Source organism: Lactuca saligna, chromosome 6 (assembly GCF_052625555.1).
Source record: "Lactuca saligna cultivar CGN05327 chromosome 6, ASM5262555v1, whole genome shotgun sequence".
NCBI lineage: Eukaryota > Viridiplantae > Streptophyta > Magnoliopsida > Asterales > Asteraceae > Lactuca > Lactuca saligna.
The window spans coordinates 181,360,271-181,380,484 of record NC_136422.1 but is presented as its reverse complement, the minus strand read 5'-3'; the positions used below and the strand labels follow the sequence as shown (position 1 = coordinate 181,380,484).

General features: G+C 39.1%; 1 protein-coding gene across 1 annotated transcript; it reads right to left on the bottom strand.

The window, feature by feature from the left end:
- Positions 1 to 563: 563 nt before the first annotated feature.
- On the bottom strand, positions 564 to 2,406 carry LOC145000595 (GDSL esterase/lipase At4g16230-like). The gene is made up of 5 exons (XM_078959848.1): positions 2,072 to 2,406; positions 1,851 to 1,981; positions 1,486 to 1,722; positions 1,146 to 1,401; positions 564 to 957 (listed from the first exon to the last, which is right to left on the bottom strand). Exons 1-5 carry the CDS (start codon positions 2,298 to 2,300, stop codon positions 734 to 736), a joined length of 1,077 nt encoding a protein of 358 aa, XP_078815974.1. The 5' UTR covers positions 2,301 to 2,406; the 3' UTR covers positions 564 to 733.
- Between the last annotated feature and the right edge of the window lie 17,808 nt (positions 2,407 to 20,214).

Here is a 20,214-nt window from a genome sequence, read left to right as displayed (position 1 = left end):
TCCTTCAAATGACGTCTTTCTATCGGAGACCTCCTCGTGGGCTTCATGTACTACCGTTACAGATCAAATGGTGTAGGAAGAATATAATGGTGAATATCTGAAAATCTTGGAAGTAAATCAAGTTAAGGATTGAAGTTTAAGAACCTTAGACGATTACAATGGAAATATAATACAAAACAATGTAGTATAATGTGGTTAGGTACCTAAGCTTATATAAGGTTGTTAAGTATATTCACTTTACCCTATATATATATATATATATATATATATATATATATATATATATATATATATATATATATATATATATATATATATGTTGTATATATATGTTGTGGTTCATGTAGTGTTCAATTCATTCATTGAGATATAAAATATAGATTGTTTTTCATTTTTTTTCTGCTGGGCACTACTCAATTGATTTATTACATGATTGTTGTTATATCATATACTTTGAACATTAAAATGGTGTATTTTCCTTCTTTCTTGATGTTTATTTTTCATTAGATTCTTTAGTTTGACTCAAACATCAAATACATAATTGAAATTTCTTCATCAAATGCTAGTAAAATGATCTTCATAAAGTAAGTGATCATCGTACAATGTTCAAATTAATGATAATTTATATGACATTATGACCATGATTGCATTACATGATTGCGTTCTTGTGGACGAGTCCCTTGTCACATTCTTCTTATTGACACAACCACGTGAAACTCGATCGATTTGTGTTTCAAGAATGTGAAAGCGCTCGTATGTTAAGTGGCGAAATATCATTTAAATCTCCATCTAATAGACGTTTTGCTATGATGACATTCACACTGTCAGTAACATGATAAGAGTCCCAGAAAATGTACTTTGATCTATCTGGACAAATCTTAGCGTATGGCAAACATGGAAGTAAACCACCATGTGAGCCCAGCACGTGGCAACATGCACTATCTGCGATTTCAAAATCTACAACAAGAAAAAAGCAACTCGTTAGTGCTATAACCATGACTTACAAAAAACTATCAAAACAGATTCGAATAAAAAGAGAATACTTGTATTGTGTATGGTCAATGGTGAGTATAAGAAAGTTCCGACCACTTAGAAAAAACTACGAAAAAAGGCTATTTTTTTTCCTCTTCTCTACAATTACTCACCGTATGATTTATAGTTTTGGATGATATCGTCGACGATACCATACACATCTGCATAAACAAATGTCGATCCTTTGAGTGTGGCTGTAAGTTCTATGAGCATCCCTTTCAACAGCTGATTGAATTGTTGTGCTACGAGATTTTGAGAGGCTACACACTCTTTTCCAGTTGAAGGATTATAATCCCTTTCATATGGGATGCATCCAACAGGAGGAGCATTTGTAACGATAATCTTTCGAGCACCAAGATCATAAAGTTTCTGTACACAATAAATAAAACGGTCCAAGGTTAAGCAACTCGTATAACCTTACAACAAATATATAGTTGGATCGGATAAATATACCGTGAGTTGCCTTCTAAATGCTGAAATCAGGGTTTCAACGAAAGTTTCAGGTGGTGGTTGATTCTTGATCAGACTTGGTAGGAAGTAGTTATTGATAAAATCGTTTGAACTAGTTGTTACTTGGAAGAGAGCAGTAGCGAACAGCTTAAGTGATGCAGGAGCACCTATGCTTGAGATTATGTCGAGCCTGGTCTTCGCAAAGTTGTCCAGCTGTGCATCCATTGGGATTCTCCCAATCTTTAACAAAAGATAAAACACCAAGTTTAAATCCAGTAAGAAAAACCAGATAATGAAACTCTCACTGAGTAAAACTCGTGGAATTCGTAAGGAAACGCATTGCAGTATACAATAGACAAGGGACTTACATAGTTTGCTCCTGATTCGTCAAGGATTCCACTAGCACCAGAAGCATAATTGACGCCTTGTAGAACTACCGGTCCAACGGTGGTAGGAGCCAGGTATGGTGGAGGAAAATTTTTAAATCCCAATACTTGTCCTGTGGAAAGAAAAGTTAATAACAATTAAAGTATATATATAACGTATTTCTTAGTTAAAGAGAAACATTAAAGAAGAAAACATAAGTTGCCTAAAATGTCGGTAACAGTTCTTCCATTCGTAAATCGTCCTGTTGCCTTCCCAAAATCTACGCCTATGGGGTCATGATCAGCCTTGGCCAAAGATGGTATGTAGTTGTTGTTTCCCACATCCACCAAGGAATCACCAAAAACAAAAATTGCTGAGAAATTTTTAGCCATGCATGTTCTTCGATAAAGCATGACTATGAAGATTGTGGACAGCAACCACCAAAACGACATGGATCAAAGAAATAATTCCCTCCAAGAAAATTTAAAGTAGCAGTATAGTCATATACGGAGTTAAGAAATGAAACTCGATTATATCAAGAAAATTGTATATATACATAATGATGAAATCGTTGAAAGGTTAAAGTTTATGTGAGACTCATGCCCTTATGGATAGAGTGGATTTTGGACGGAATCGCCTTTTGAAAATACCATTTCTGTAGATACAAAAAGGTGGGTGGTTTAAAGAGTTAATGAGCAATACCGAAATTGGGAATCAATTAAAATTTATTTACATGGAAATTGAGGAGCTTGTAAAAGTTTAAAATTTAGTTCACAAAAGTAGTCCAACAGGTTAACTGCCCATGACACAATAAATGTTTTTGTTCAAATAAAATGTAAGTAGTTATTTTAATAATATGTCTTGTAATTTATATTGAATATGTTAATTATTTATTAAATTCAAAATATACACAAATTTGTGTGGATCAAGAACGGGCACATTTTTGCCCCATCCAAAACTTTACCCAGTTTATACCCAAACCCAGCACGTAAATACCTAAAAGGAATAGCCTAGAGGCTACGGTGCTTTGGTTTTGGATCATAAAAGGAGGTAGGCTACATCTTGAGGTATATGGATACCAACAACTAAAAATAAGTGAACGAAATATCCCATTAGCAACGTTTAATGCAAGATATGGGCACTACGAAATATAAATTATTAGTTATGTCATTTGGATTAACGAATTCTCCAACAACATTTATGGATTTATAGAACAAAATATGTAGATCTTAATTAGATATATTGATTACATTGTATGTGGATGGCATACTCGTATACTCAGAAATAGGGCAAGATGTACATTAACAACATTACAAGTTGTTCAAATATTAATAAAGGATGGTCAATTTCTTTGGTCCAAAAGGAAATAAAAATCTATGAACTATAGTCGTTTATATTTACATAGGGGTAGTGATATGTTGGTTAGAGTATCAGAAGTTCGTTAATCGTCTAGTTGAGTGCTCTAGGGTTGTATGCACTCACATAGGATAGCCTAAGAACTCTTGATCTAGGATTTCTTACATGTTCCTTGTTTGGTTGTGGCTCTAAAGTGGGATCACATGTTCGACTGTCTATCTCACATCTGATTATATATAACTATGCATTCATTAGCGATTTCCCAGTAGTGATGTAGAGTATTATGTGAGACCCGGTATGTGTTAGGGAGCTTTTAGGCAGGTTGACTAATGTAGATAGTTTTCCTGTGTTTACGACCATGTTTGCTGGTTGTTGTTATGTGTGTATCTGAGTTGCTGATAACACAAGGACGGCTGATAGTCTGTAGGGTTACTGATTGTAACGTCCCAAAAAGCCAGAACCAAAAAATCAATTTTTATATTATGAAAATCATCTACCAAACGTTTTTATCAAAACCATAATGAAATTATAGTATATCAATAATCATCAAAAATACATTAGAGTCAATAAAGCAAATGTAACGTCCCAAATATCACGACTAAAATTTTCTTTTTAAAACATTATTAAAACCATATTTATAAAAACCGTATCATAAATCATAACATAATTTCATAGCATTAATTCGAAATACAAACTTATTATCAGAGTAAAACATCCCAGGCTAGCTGACTATGGTGTGTGCACTGCAATCTTTCCGAGCTCCTCTTTTGAAAACTGAGTACCTGAAACCAAAAACTGAAACTGTAAGCACGAAGCTTAGTGAGCTCCCCCAAACTACCACATACCATACAATAATATATAAAGCACATACTTGGCCTTGCCCACTGCATCGGACCGAGGTCCGGACTAACTGGGGCCTTGCCCCCTGCATCGGACTGAAGTCCGGAAACTGACTGGGACCTTATCCCCTGCATCGGACCGAAGTCCGGACTAACTGGGGCCTTACCCCCTGCATCGGACTGAAGTCCGAAAACTGACTGGGACCTTGTCCCCTGCATCGGACCGAAGTCTGGACTAATTGGGGCCTTGCCCCCTGCATCGGACCGAAGTCCGGAAACTGACTGAACATAGCATAGCATAACATATCAACTAGCATGAACACATATACTACATACTGCATCGGGCCGTAGCCCGGAACACATAACACATAAATCCTGTCTGAGCCACGAAGGCATCAAACATACTAACTACTGCATCGGACCGAAGTCCGGAAACTACTGCTAACTGAACGGGTCGGCATTGTGGCCGTAGACCCGTTCCTACTGGAAGGAAACTCACTTGAACTGTTGAATTCTGCTGGTAACCCTCGGACTGCTAACCAACCACCATCTGAAACGCTGCTCCTCTAACTCTCCGAGCTACCAATAACAAAGCGACACTTAGCCTGACAGTCCTCTAAAAGTCAACTAACTCAACTCCGATCAAAGTCAAAGTCCTGGCCAAAGTCAACCTTCCATGTTGACCCTACTCGCCGAGTCAGCCTACTGACTCACCGAGTTAACTGATTTCCGAGTTCTGTCCTGTCCAACTCACTGAGTCCCCACTCAACTCACTAATTTGAGCCTTGACTCGAAGGGTTTGGGGTTTCGCGACTTGACTCGCCGAGTCCAAGGCAATCTTCAACAGACTCGTCGAGTTGTTCATCCAACTCGTCGAGTTCACCTCCATCTTCATACTACTCGTCGAGTTCACTCAAAGGACTCGCCGAGTCTATTCAGTCCTTAATCTATGCAGTGGCTTTTCGAGCCAAACAGGGCTTCCAACTCATAGATCCATACTTCTAAGGCCTATCCCTCACGTAAAGTGGCAAACTTTACGTGTAGATAAAGATATCTAGGCTTAAAACAATCCAAACTAGGGTTTAAGACAAAGAGGCTTCACTATCAACCCAAGAACAGATGCTTTATGACTTTCTAGGCCAAGATACACTCAGATCTGAAGTAGCAACTTCAGATCTGGGCTTCTAACTCGAAATAGTTCTTAAGCATGGCATAAAAGCCCCAAATCTCATAGCCAAGGTTGATCTATTAAACAAAAGAGGGAAGGTAACGATTTATTAGCTTTAAATGCTCAGAAATGTTCCACCAACTCTGGATTCAAGGCCCCCTTCTTGCTCCACTATGACTATCTTCTCTCTCAAGCTCCAAAAAGCTTCACCAAGGGTAGATCTTGCTCCAAAACGATTATGGCGGCTAGGGTTTAGTGTTCTGTGTTAGAGAGGCAGTAAAGGAACCCTAGGGGAGAGAATGAGACATTTAAATAGGCTCCAAGTCCCGGATTTAGGGTTTTCCTCGCTCAGACCAGACTCGCCGAGTCACCTTAGCCGACTCGCTGAGTCGGTCGCTTACTCCTCGACCCGGATCCCGCTCGGACTCGCCAAGTCCCTCATTGGACTCGCCGAGTCTCCCCTTAAAATTGGGGTTTTTCTTTCTTTTCTTGGCTTTCCAAACTTTGGGTGTTACAGCAAAAAATCATGGTGTATCCAATATTATCATCCTAATCCCTTAACCCTCGAACCACAATTACCAAAAATATAAACTGAAAACTGTAAGCATAAAGCTTAGTGAGTTCTCCAAAACACCTCATACCATACATACAATGGGCCTTGCCCAAAAACCATCGGGACCCACCCAACATCGAGCCCCACCGGAACAGATTTGTTCGTATCATGCGATGGGTCCCGCCCAACACAGTCATCAGGCCCTGCCTGGCATCGATCCCCACCCGGTATACATACTAACACATACAACACATGAAAGAGTCACACAGTCATCTAGCATAAAAATAACAATAATGCATGGGCTGGTATTGGTGCCTTCGACCAGCTAAACACTGTAAGGATAATCACCTCAATCTGTTGAAAAATCAGATAAAGGCTCGGGTTGCTAATATGGAAAATCCTCGAACTAAATATGATCAAATAATACCCTAAATAATAATTACGTCATAAACCATAACCGAGAGCCCAATTCCATAATCTCAACTCTGTAAAAGATCATTATACCCCTCAATGCTAAGCCCATTCAATCAAGGACCAAACCCTCAAAATGGCACAAAAAACATCCTAGGCCTATAGTAGGTAGTACACCTCGTGTGCCTAACCTGTATGTCCCACGTACTCTTGTTGACTGCAAACGGGCCTCACACCCAATACGTGCAATGTACTAAGAAGTACACTCAACGTACTGGGCAGAGTCCCAATCCTTAAGAAAAGGTCTTAATCCTTAAAGACCTTAACGTCCAAACCTTAGATCGATGTCTAAATGAGGTCTTAATTAATAAAGTTGGAAACTTTACTCCTTTGCATATATTAATGGGACCCGAAACCCTTTTTTATCCATCTAAGTCCATAATATGAACACCAACTCTAGCATGGTTCATCAAAACGTATCAAGATGATAGTTTTATGCAGTAACAACATTTGTAAATGCTAAGATCTAACATTCTAAACTCCTGAAGTAGTTGAAACTCACAAGGATGACTCAAGGGACCATAATATGTCCAAAACAAAGCCCTAGACTATATCTAACACATAGAGTCATCAAGATAGAAACTTTATACCTTTAGATGCTAACAAAATTGATGAAGACTCTGTATCTATGAGCTCCACTCCAACCAATGCTGGAACACCAATCTCCTTCTTCTTCAAAGTGTGCAAAAGCACCGAAAGTTAACCACCAAAACTCAAGAACAAGCTAGGTTATCGTATGGAATCTTTAGAGGGAAGGATGCTAATGAGTGGGCGGCCTCAATCCCCATAATGATGCTTAAATTGGGTCCAAACCCTATAAATTAGGGTTTTTACCTTGACTACATACGTGCGTACCAAACGTACGCCCATTATTCACACCCCTACACTAAAATTTCACTTTTCACCACTTAGGACCAAATTTAAAAACTATATTAATATAAATGGTCATAATGAGAAATATCTTGGAATCAGGTGTTACAACTCTTCCCCACTTGAATTAGACTTTGTCCTCGATGTCTGCTGCCACAAACTGTTAGATTTTCTAAGCATCAAATACACTCTAAACTAGGTAGCGGAAAAATCAAAACAAAAACGATATACCTAAGTGTACATGTAACTTATGGATCTATGGTTTCATATAATTACAACTACCCTAAGAAAATCGAAAAACAAAGGACGAATTACATACCTCTTCTGCAGCCAAAGATCTTCGCGCTTAACTACTCGTGTGTGCCACCTTGTTTGGATGATAAGGACCCAAACTAGAATCCCTCTCTTGGTTAGAATAAAAAATAACTATAAAGGGATGAACTATGAGGAGAGTTAAATTCAAGCCAAGAATGAGCAAGTATGAATGAATCCCTAAGGCTTTATTTATAGCCTTAGATACCATTAGAGTTTTATCCTCAAGCCCATGTGGGATGGGATAGCCCTAGAACGAAATTCCCCTTATCCAAAGGGATTTTTCATCCACCACCCTTCTTTCTAGGGTTCTAGAACATTTCTGATTAACAAATTATTGATTAAATGATAAACAACCCTTATATTAATTAAATTATTAACTAATTCCCAAATTGTTGTCCAGTTAGTTTCTAATTATTTATTAAACCATAATAACTAACTAAACTAATTCCTCCTTTATTTATTCTACTTAATTTGAGTATTGAGGGCAACCCAAGAGGACACTGCTATTATTAGAAATATCACCAATAGTTAATTACCTTGGACACACTTTCCAACTGTTTCTCACTTGGACAAGTCATCAACTATATATGGTCTAATGCTTCTCTAATAATCAACAGAGAGAATTCCATCTAATGCATCCGTTGAACTCTGATCTAATTAGTTTCATCCCTCAGATAATTGATCAGTTATTCCTTCATCCTCATGATATCTGTCTGAATTTGAGATATAGATAATGGTCAATCTCATAATTCACGATTATATTTCCCGATGAAGACTTGTGGTGGCTGCATTTGACTACTAAATTGAAAACATCAATTTCAGTTAAGACCAGGTCAGGTATTCTCGATGTCAACACCAAATCATCAAGGGGCCTATAGATATCGCTTCTCCTGTTAAGAGAGAAGGGACAAATAAACTTTGACTACATAGTTTTTGTCTATTTCATCATGTCACACATGGATATACCCGTTATAGCTACCAGTTATGGATAACGCTCGAGTACACCTACACATAGCAGATCCATAGAGCAAAACCCCATATGTATCTCGGTTTGAAGAACAGAATATATTATCATCTTAGAATTACTCGTGACTATATTCATGAAGTAATATCTAAGTGCGGGGTGTTCCAATACTTAAATCTCCATTAAGTATTGATGAGTGTTAGCACAATCATTATTGTAACGCCCGTAGATCAGGGATAGTCAATTTAGAGACGATAGGCGTCAAAAATGAATTTTTGATGAAAGATTATTTAGAATGAATAATCTTAACTAAGTTTTAGTATATGTTACAAGGATTCCGTACATATAAAGAACGCCGAAATCCGAGTTATAACGAAGAAGTTATGACCTGTCGAAGTTTCGCAACAGATACGGCACGACACAGCGCGATGTAAAAAGTAAATTTACATTAGAGCGATATTTAGCCTTAGAAATCTAAATAAAAGTCGTAGAATACGTTAAACCGTGAGCGTGCATAAAAAGAACGCCCAAATCTGACTTCGTATGAGGAAGTTATGATTTTTCGAAGTTTCGACTTAGCGGTATGCAGCCCGAATACTCGATTTGAGACCGAGCGGTTTTTAGTCGAAACAATCTAAATGAGAATCGAAGATCTCATTAATTGTAGTAAAACGATAAAAAGATAGGCAAAAACGGACGTCGGATGAAAAAGTTATGATTTTATAACGGAGTTTTCCTGTCCCGGCCTACTAAAAATAAATAATAAAAATAAGTTGAAAATTTGCCGACGGAGTCTAAATGAAAGTTGTAGAGCATAGTCTCACCTACGCGGGGATATAAAGAACGTCGAAAATAGAGTTCGTATGAGGAAGATATAAATTTTTGAAGTTTATTAAATATTTTCGATATTTAATTTAATTATAAATTAACCGATATTATCCATGGGGGGAGTCAGCGATCTGATCCACGTTACGCCCAGCGTAATTTGGGTTTCCAGCCCCCTATAAAAGGGTGTTGAGGGCACCCGAGTTCTTTGCTCATTTCTTCCCTTTCTCTTGCGTTTTTGCATCGCTTTTCATGCAAGAATCATCTCGAAGCCTCGGTATCATTCTCGAGCCCCGAAGCAAGTCCCGAGGCCCCGAAGATCCCGAGAAGTGCAATTCTCGAGCCGAAGCTCTGTCCGCGAGAAGTCCGGTTTTTGTGAAGATCTTCCAGATCTACCGAAGAATACTACTTCTACAAGCCGTAGTGTTGTCCGATCATCTTCTGATCAAGTGTGACAACCCGATATTTCAACTCTTTGTAATGGCCTAATAGGTCAAGTATTGTTAACATTTTTGAGTTAATAAAATTAACTTTGATAATAAAATATCCAGAAAGTTTCTATTTAAATTCTTCTATGTTTAAATATCATTAAACCATGATCGTACGTAAAAAGAACGCCCAAATCCGACTTCGTATATTGAAGTTATGATTTTTCTAAGTTCAGTTTAGCAACAGACAGCTAAAAACTCGAATCGGGGATCGAGCGACATTTGGCCGGAATGACCTAAACGAGAATCGAAGGTCTCGACAATGGTATTTCAACGGTAAAAAGTCTGGCAAAAACCGACGTCAGATAAAGAAGTTATGAATTTTTAAAGAAATTCCTTAATCACGTCATTTTAATAAATAAATAATAAAAATAATTTCGGAATTTGCCAACGGAATCTAAACGAAAGTTGTAGATTGTAGTCTCACCTTCGCGGGGATATAAAGAACGTCGAAAACGGAGTTCGTATGAAGGAGATACGAATTTTTGAAGTTTGATAAATAATTTATATATAATTTTTATTAAAAATTCGGTATTATCCGAAGAGGAGTCAGCCTAGGGCCGAAGTACGCGCCGCGTACCTTCGTACGCCCCGCGTACTCGAGGCCACGACCTCGGATCGTCCACGTCGCTCTATGCGAAGCTACCTGACCCGCCGTCCCATCCGACCCGCCCCATCCGAAATACGTAAGCAGTGACGTCCCGTACGCGCCACGTACGGGAGTACACCCCGCGTACGAGGGCCTTCCAGCCCCCTATAAAAGGGGTGCGAGGGGTTCCGGAAAAATTGCTCATTCACTCTCCTTTTTCTTGCGTTTTACCTCGTTTTTCGTGCTCGCACTACCCCGAAGCCCTGGTCATTTTTGCTCAAGTCCCGAGGGTCGATTTTACTCCCGAGATTCCCGAGAAAAATCCGTTTCCCGAGACGAAACTTTGCCCGGTTTTCGATCTCGCTATCTTCAAACTTCCAAGTGAGTTCATACCCCTTTATTCAACCTTTGAAATGCTTTTAAATGTTTTAAATACTTTATGGGGGGGGGGATACAAGTTAAACACTTATAGTTATTGCTTCGATCACATGTGATTGCATTAATCACATGTGATTAATAACTAGGAAACCAATGATTTTATCATTGTTCAAATTGTTTTACTTCAAAATGTTTTACAACTCTTTTACTTATCAAATGCTTTATTGTAAACTTTGTTTTACTACTTATAAATTTGCATGCCCATATATGTATAGATGTATAAATAATGTTTAAAGGGCTTAGGAAAGCCACTTGTCCTATTTCCTTTTCCTCGATTTGGATGTGGTCTGGTGGAATTTCGGGTGACCATCCGAGGGTCGTTTCAATATTAGTTATATATCATATATACATGTATAGACATAAAAGTACTTCCATATTCATACTTATCAGAACATCATTAGTAAGTTACCATCGGGGTAACACAGGATCATACTACTACAATTTCTAGATCAACGAGTCAGTTCATTCAGGAGTCAATACTTATTACTAAGAGAACATATACAACGATACTAGAACAAGTAACATTATATTTCATATACACGAATACGATAACAATTGTGATCCACTGTATGGGAGCATGTCTTAATTGTCATGACCCGATTTGTAGCCAGAGTCTCTTGGAGGGAGAGCGTGAGTTTGCGTATAGATCTATACTGGATTGACTATCCTACACCCCGCTGCTAGCTACAGCGGGACCGACAGGTCTGCGGGTGCCAAATGTCATACCTTATTTTTCGACTATACGTTGTCGTTGTTACCAGTCGATAGTATGGTGCAATTTATCACATGATACCTTAATATAAACACGGTTTAAGGTAGTTAGTACAGCAGTAGTTTCTATAAAACAAAACTACAGTACTACAATGATTTACCCATTACATTTTGGTGATAACCTCACTTAAACTTTAATGTACAAACTATATTTTGTAAAAGATAGTTACACTTGGGAAATTACACCCTTTTACATCAAATGAGCATACAAAACAGTTAAGCCTTGGTAGAAGGCTACTTTAACAGAAAATATAGGTTTTTCTGATAGATTCAAACTTTTACAAACACTTACATACATTTACAACTCATACTTGCGACAGGTCCTAACGTTTTGATAACAAACACCGACACTAAAATACTTATGAATTCACCAGCTTAATGCTGATAAACTCTTTCAAAATAACTTGTATTCTCAGGTCATCAGTAGGCAAGTACCGATGCCAACTTTTGAGAAGATGGAGCGCATTTCAAGACTCATCATATTATTTTGATTCGCATTATATTTTTGGTGTCTAAAACTGTAAAGAACACGCTTGTATTAAAATTTTATATTTAATGCAATGGATGATGTTCTTTGCTTATTTACATTTACTGTGTTGTGATACTTTACATGACGTCCTCCGCCCCAGAACGTTTCTGCCGTTCTTGGTTTTGGGGTGTGACATCAAGTGAGTGTGTAGTTACTTTCTTCTAACGCATAATTATGAAGTATTTTATACGAAATACGTGTTATGTGTATAATCTATATTTGTTTATATGTGTGAGTGTATAGTCACTTTCATCTTACACATAGATATGAAGTATTTGCTATGAAATACATGCCATGTGTTTATACATTTTTTGTTTACTTGAGATCGATGCTGAATGAATGTTTTATACGAGTTTTTAAATAAGTTGTATATGTAATTTATATCTACAAATATGTTGGGTAGAACATGGGTAGACGAAATAGTTGATGTGTGTTGAAAGAATGTGATAAGAGAAATGTGAGGATATAATGGTGATGATAATTAGGTGATGATAGATAGGTGATGAATTACGAGTCCAGGCGATGTTGTGGCTACGTATGCGATGATAGTCTATCCCTTATTATGAATTACGAGTCCAGGCGATGTTGTGGCTGCGTATTCATGCGATGATAGTCTAACCCTTATTATGATTTACGAGTCCAGGCGATGTTGTGGCTATGTAATCATGCGATCATACCCTAACCCTTACTAGACATATATTGAGGGAGTGATCCCCGAATTAGCATTGTATATATGATACAGGCGATGATCCTTAGGAAAAGTTCTTAGGAACAAGCATATAAGGATATAAGATGTAAGGACATGAGCGGTAAGTATGATATATGAGATGACCCTTAGGATAATATCTTTAGGGAAGATTAAAAGAAGATAATGGGGATGGATAATTGGGTTGATTGTTTGATGATTGAATATAATAACTATATTATTGTGGGTTGAAAACCCTATATGCTCACTAGGCTCCCAAGCCTGACCCACTCAGTTTAATTGTATCACAAGTATCGATACGAAGCTGCTTTGCACTGAGAGATTTAAGGAGATGTAAATCTTTAGTGTAATTGAATGTAAGTTCTGTTTATGCTTATATGTCTGTATCGGAACATGACATCCCGAGGTTTTATTATTAAATGAAAATACATTCTCTTTGAGAAATGTTTTGATAAGTTATTATCATATCTTGTTTTGGGAACAAATTCCGCAACCGTTTTCTTTAAAAGATTACTCTGATTTTATAAAACAAAGCATAAACAAATCGGTCTTTTCTGGCCGTGAAAATGGGGATGTCACAGTTGGTATCAGAGCATTAGTTTAAGCGAACTAGGAAATTGTAGGAAATTTCTAGACTTAAACTTAGAATTCTAAGTAATGATTGTGAGGAGTGTGTCTAAAATATGTTAGGTAGTACACCTAATTTGAAACAAGCACTAGTTTATTTTAGGAGTGATGCCTAAAATGCTTTTATGTGCTAAATGTTATGTGTTTCCATATATGATATTAGGTGTATAGATAAAAAAAATGATATTAGGTGTATGATATTAGGTGATATTAGGTTATGTGTTTCCATATATGATATTAGGTGTATGATATTAGGTGATAAGGATGATTTGAATATCTATCATGAATAAAGATCTAATTTCACCTTATTCGGTGTATAGATAAAAAAAATGACAAGAACCAGGAGTGGAGCTGGAAACGTGAACGAAAATAGGAATCAACCACCTGTGGTTGAGCGAGTGGCTGTTGTAGCAGCAACATCTGAACAAATTACAATGGCTGGAGTGCGAACCATGATTCAAGCCATGATGGCTAAACAAAAGGAGGAAATAAGACAATTGTTGTTGAACAACAGGAGTGAACCCTCAATACCAGTTGAACAGCCTGAGCTGAATGAGGGGCAGTTAGAAGAGGGGAACTATAATGGGACCATTGGTCAAGCCAACCCACCAATAGTTCGCCGAAACAATCAGGATGGAGAAAATGATGGATGTGGATGCAAGTGCAAGGATTTCATGGCATCCAAACCACCATGTCTTTCTGGGAGCCCGACACCGGTGCAAGTCATGGACTGGATCTCCGAGATGGAGACAATGTTTGAAAGTTGCGAGTGTAGCAACAGACAGAAGACCGCTCTTTCAATCCCTCTGTTAAAATCTGGAGTACTGAGCTGGTGGAAGTTACTGGTTGGTTTAATGCCCAAGGGGGAAGCTAGCAAGATGTCTTGGGAAGAGTTCGTGGAGCAAATGAAAATGCAATACTGCTCTGAGCAGGATCTTCTGAAAATCAACAATGAGTTCCAGAATTTAAAGAAGGGAAAATTGAGCGTCACTGAATACGCTACATGCTTTACGGAGAAGATGAAGCTTATTCCATACCTAATTCCAACTAAACTTTCCAAAGTCAACAAGTTTGCCAATGGATTACCAGCGGACTTTGGTCTGATAGTCAAGCAAGCAACCACTCTGAAAGCCGCCATCTGGGCAGCCAAGAATGTTGAGACCCAAATAAGGGAAAAGGGTCTAGAGAGAGTTGAAGTTGGAGGGAAAAGGAAACACGACGGATCTTCAATGATTGACAAAGAAACCAAACTCTCAAAATCCGGAGGAAAAGATGAAACCAAGTGGTGTGAAAAGTGCAAGAAGAAGCACTTCGGAAGATGCGATGGAGAAGTGGCCTGCTATAAGTGTGGTAGGACCGGTCACTATTCCAGAGATTGTACGTTCGACAATAAGAAGTTACGAATGTGGAGATGGTGGTCATATTTCGAAGAATTGCCCAAAGAAGGACAAAGCTGCAAAGAAAAACGTACCGCCACAACCAAGGGCATTCCACATGATCCTCGACGAAGCGAATCAAGGATGAGGATTTTATATCCAACAATCAAGTTATGAAGTAACAGTGCGAATAGTAACTTATGATGTAGCCTATTAGAGGCATAGTATAGGGTGAACTTGAACTTTTGTGTAATAGTTTCAAGAATTAATATAAACCCTGGTTTTGTTATCTGATGTGTTGAGTGATTATATGATTTATGTATGGTGACTTGGTTAACTGCGAGACAATACTTGGGACGAGTATGAGTAGGCGTGAATGTTAGTAGAGATCTATACTACCGGAAGCACAAGACTCGCACTTGGATCAGGGAAAGTCGCAAGGTTACCAAGAAGCTAGTGATTGATTCCATTTTATTCTGGTATGTCATTACCATTGTTTCGGTAATGACTAGTAAGATGGTTCTTGTTCCGACCCTAGTGGTCATGTTCAAATTTGATTCGACTACGAGGAGTATGTTACGTGGTCTAGAGGACCAAGTTAGATGTAACATCTGACTTAAGTCAGAAGGTTGAAGTTAATGCGATTGATAGTGTCGCGCTCGTTGTTAAAAGAAGTTTGTAGGTAGAAATGCTACATGCTAAAATGTGATTATATCACATTAGAATATGAAGGAAGGTATATTCCATTTTGGAATTTAACTCTAAGATACCTGAGTCTAAGCATTGCATCATTCGATGAGAGGTTAGTAGAGCACGATCTATCGGTTTGTTACAATAGATAAAGGAAAGTATTTATCCTGAGAAGAAGAAGGAGTCCATAATAAAGACTTATTTGGTAACTCGAGGGTTACGATTGAAATTACAACATAGTACGATAAGCAGATGCAAGATTGGGCATCGTCTGCGGTCAAGAAAGCCATAGAGTTAAATACTCTTTCTAGGAAACATAGAATTTACGGTTATTACCTAAGACGAAGAGATAGCGTATGGAATCATTATACAAGTTCTATTTTCATTGATGATTCCGGGACGTAATCATCCTAAGGGGGAGATAATTGTAACGCCCGTAGATCAGGGATAGTCAATTTAGAGACGATAGGCGTCAAAAATGAATTTTTGATGAAAGATTATTTAGAATGAATAATCTTAACTAAGTTGTAGTATATGTTACTCTCAACTCATATTTACCCCATATACCAAGAACATGTCCTTTGTTCTTCTTAGGTATTTCAAAATGTTTTGTATTGTTGTCTAATGACTGTCTCCAGGGTTGTCCTGAAAACAACTCAGCATGCTCAAAGCAAATGAGACGTCAGGTTGAGTACATGTCATGGCATACATGACTGATCCTGTAGCAGAAGCATATGGGAATTGACTCATTCTCTCTTGTTCATCACTAGAATGAGGACATTGATCTTTACTTATTTGATGCCATATTGCATAGGTAGAAAACCTTTATTGGAATCTTGCATCTTGAACCTCTTCAAGACCTATTCCAAGTATGTACTCTGGCTCAGTCCTATTAGACTTTTTGATCTATCTCTATAGATCCTTATACCAAGTATGTATGCAGCCTCTCTTAGATCATTCATAGCGAAACAACTCCTAAGTCATGTCTTAACATCTTGCAAGGTTGGGATATCATTTCCTATAAGGAGTATGGCATCCACATACAACACTAGGAAGACTACAATACTCCCACTAGCTTTGATATAACATTGGACTCACCTTCTGTAACGACCCAAAATTTAAGACCAAAAATTTCTTTTAATAAATCATTACTTAAAGTAAAGTCATCATTCCAAAACATAATATGAGTATAAGTTTTCAAAACACATGTTCATTATCAGAGTAAACATTCCCACGCTGTCTAATCTACAGTGTGTGCCATGCGATCACCCCGAGCTGTTCCCTCCGCTACCGGAAGTACCTGAAACCAAAACTAAAAACCATCAGCACGAAGCTTAGTGAGTTCCCCACCCTACCACATACCATGCATAACCACATACTGCACATACTGGGCCACGCCCACTATCTTGGGCCTCGCCCCCTACCTCGAGCCTCTCCCGCTACAACGTCCCTGCCGCTCCAGGCCCCACCTGGCTTCGAGCCCCGCTCGGATACAGATCTATTTTACTTAGGCCTCGCCTGTCACAGGGCCTCGCCCGCCAACAAATAATAACACATAAAAATTTCACAACACATAACTAACACATGCCACTGGTTCTGTCCTAAGGCCTCGCCTATCCTGGGCCTCGCCCATGTCCTGCTACTAATGAGTCATGGGACCCCGTCCACGCTCCTAATGGTAGTGAGGTACGGGCCTAGCCCACTCTCACTCCTGTTCTAGTTTGGGCCTCGCCCCTATTCTGCTACTAATGAGATATGGAACCCCATCCACACTCTGCTATTGGTGAGATACGGGACCTCGCCCACACTCACCTCCCTACTAGGCACATACATGTATCACACAGACAACAAGTATAAACTATCATATAAACATTTCCTTGGGCACCCGCCCGCTATTACTGGACCTCATCCTAAAAATCATACTAGCATATTGTGCCTAGGGTTAACCCCCGGGTCTTCTACACATAACTACATGGGCCGGCAATGTGGCCTTAGACCCATTCACACAAAGGGAAACTCACCTACACTGGCTGAACTTGTTGATGATCTCACTAGTTGCTGCCCGACAACTCACGGAACTCCTGCTCCCCTTGCTCCCTGAACTACCAATATCAATGCAACACTGAGTCTAACTGACCCCCGAAAGACAACCAAGTCAACCCTGGTCCAAGGTCAAAGTCATGGTCAAAGTCAACCTTCCAGGTCAACCCTACTCGCTGAGTCACCCTACTGACTCGCCGAGTTCAAAATGATTGATTCCTTCCATTCGTGACTCGACTCGCCGAGTCAGTCTATGACTCGCCGAGTCTACCGATTTCTGAGTCCTGACCTGTCCAACTCACTGAGTCCACCCGACTCACTGATTCGAGTCTCAACTCGAAGGGTTTGGGGTTTCACGACCTGACTCGCCAAGTCCAAGAACAGACTCGCCGAGTACAAGGCAATCTTCATACGACTCGACGAGTTGTTCATCCCACTCGTCGAGTTTCTCCACAACTTCATGCTACTCGCCGAGTCCACTCAAAGGACTCGCCGAGTCCTTTCAGTTCTCCTTACATGCAAAGGACTTTTGAGTCATGCATGGACTCCAAACTGTAGATCTACCCTTCCCAAGCCTATTCCTCACATAAAGTTGCAAACTTTACGTGTACAGAAGGAGATCTAGGCAAAATATGCCATAAACTAGGGTTTAAGGCCAAGGGGCTTCAAAATCGACTCAAGGGCTGATACTTTTTGCTTCTCCAGGCCATAACACACTTGGATTTGAAGTAGCAACTCCAGATCCGGCTTCTAACCCATAAGGGTGGCTAATCATGGCTTAAAAAGCCCAAAACTCACAACCAACATAGATCTAAGGGAAGTAAATGACTTAATACCTTCAATACCTCAAAAAGACTCCACAAACTCAAGATTTGAAGCCAATCCTTGAAGCTTCATTGATTCCCCTCCCTCTTCTTCCTTCAAATCACCCAAAAATGGCTTGGAAGCTTGGATACACAACAATGGAGGCTTAGGCTTCGTTTTCTGAATGGGGGATGCTCTAAGGAACCCTAATGGAGAGAATAAGAAGCTTAAATAGCGCCCAAAGTCCCGGATTTAGGGTTTTCCTCGCACAGACCAGACTCGCCGAGTCCACTTGGCCGACTCGCCGAGTTGGCCACTTACACCTTGACCCGGATCCCGCTCGGACTCACCGAGTCCCTCCTTGGACTCACCGAGTCGACCCTTAAAATTAGGGCTTTCTTCCCTTTCTTGGCCTTTAAAACTTTAGGTGTTACACCTTCACTTCTTGAAAATCCAAACTCCTTGATCATTTCATGAAAGCAAAGGTTCTAGTTGTGAGATGCTTTTTTAGTCCATATATGGACCTTTCAATCTTACATACTCTATTTGGATATGTTGGATCTATGAAACCCTCATTTTGTACTATATAAACTTCTTCTGCAAGTTTTATGTTAAGTAAAGAGGTTTTCACATCTATTTTCCATACTTCATAATCATGAAAGGTTGTTATGGCAAGCAATATCCTAATAGACTTGATCTTGGCTACTAGTGAAAAAGTTTCCTCATAATCAATCCCTTAAGTTTGAGTATAACCCTTTCCAACCAACCTAGCCTTGAACGTGTGCACAGTCCTATCCATGTCCGTCTTCTTCTTGAAGATCTACTTGACCCAACAATTTTGGTGCCAGGTGTGGGATCAACCAAATCCAAACTTGATTATCATACATAGACTAAATCTCACTTTCCATGCTTTTCTTCTAGATGGCAGCCTCAGAGCTCGCCATCGCTTCCTTATAGTTGGATGGCTCATCCATATCAACCAATGTACGATCACTAATCAATACATCTCATTTTGTGCTCACATGGAAACCATAGAACTCAAGGGGAAGACGAACTCTATTGGATATACGAACGGGAGGTGGATATGTATCATTTTGTTCAACATGAGGCTCTGCCTCAGGTTGAGGTTCCTCAATAGGTTGTTGCACCTCATGTTGAGTGCTAGTATCCACTAAATTTTCTTCTTCACTTGAGACTTCAAGCGCTTTTAGGTCAATATGGCTCCCACAGTCCTCTTTATAAATGATATCCCTCTCGAGGAAGAATCCCCTTCGAGAAACAAACACCTTGTTCTCAAAAGGCTTATAGAACAAGTATCCAAAGGAATTTCGTGGATAACCAATGAGGTAACACTTTTCTAATCTGGGCTAGAGCTTATCATTCACCTCGCGATGAACGAAAGTCTCACAACCCCAAACTTTTATATGTGCTAGAGAAGGATGTGCCCTACTCCACATCTCAAAGGGTATTCTAGCAACCTTCTTAATAGGTACGAGGTATAGTATGTGGACGGCTATCTCTAAGGCATACCCCCAAAAAGATATTGGAAGTGTAGCTCGACTCATCATAGATCGAACCATTTGTAATAGCGGTCGATTTCTTCTCTCAGCCATACAATTCAACTGCGGTGTTCTAGGAGGAGATAATTTTGAAACTATTCCATAATTCCTATGATGATCATTATATTCAAGACTTAAATACTCTCCACCCCTATCAAATCGGAGCATCTTGATCTATATTTCCAATTGGTTCTCTACTTTGTTTTGAAACTATTTGAACACCTCAAAGGTTTCTGACTTATGCTTGATTAGATAGATATATCCATATATGCTAAAATCATCTGTAAAAGTCATGAAGTATCTTTCTCCATGTCATGTGGTGGATTTGAATGGTCCACAAACATCTATGGATAAGATCCAACAAATCCTTGCCTCTTTCACAGCGACC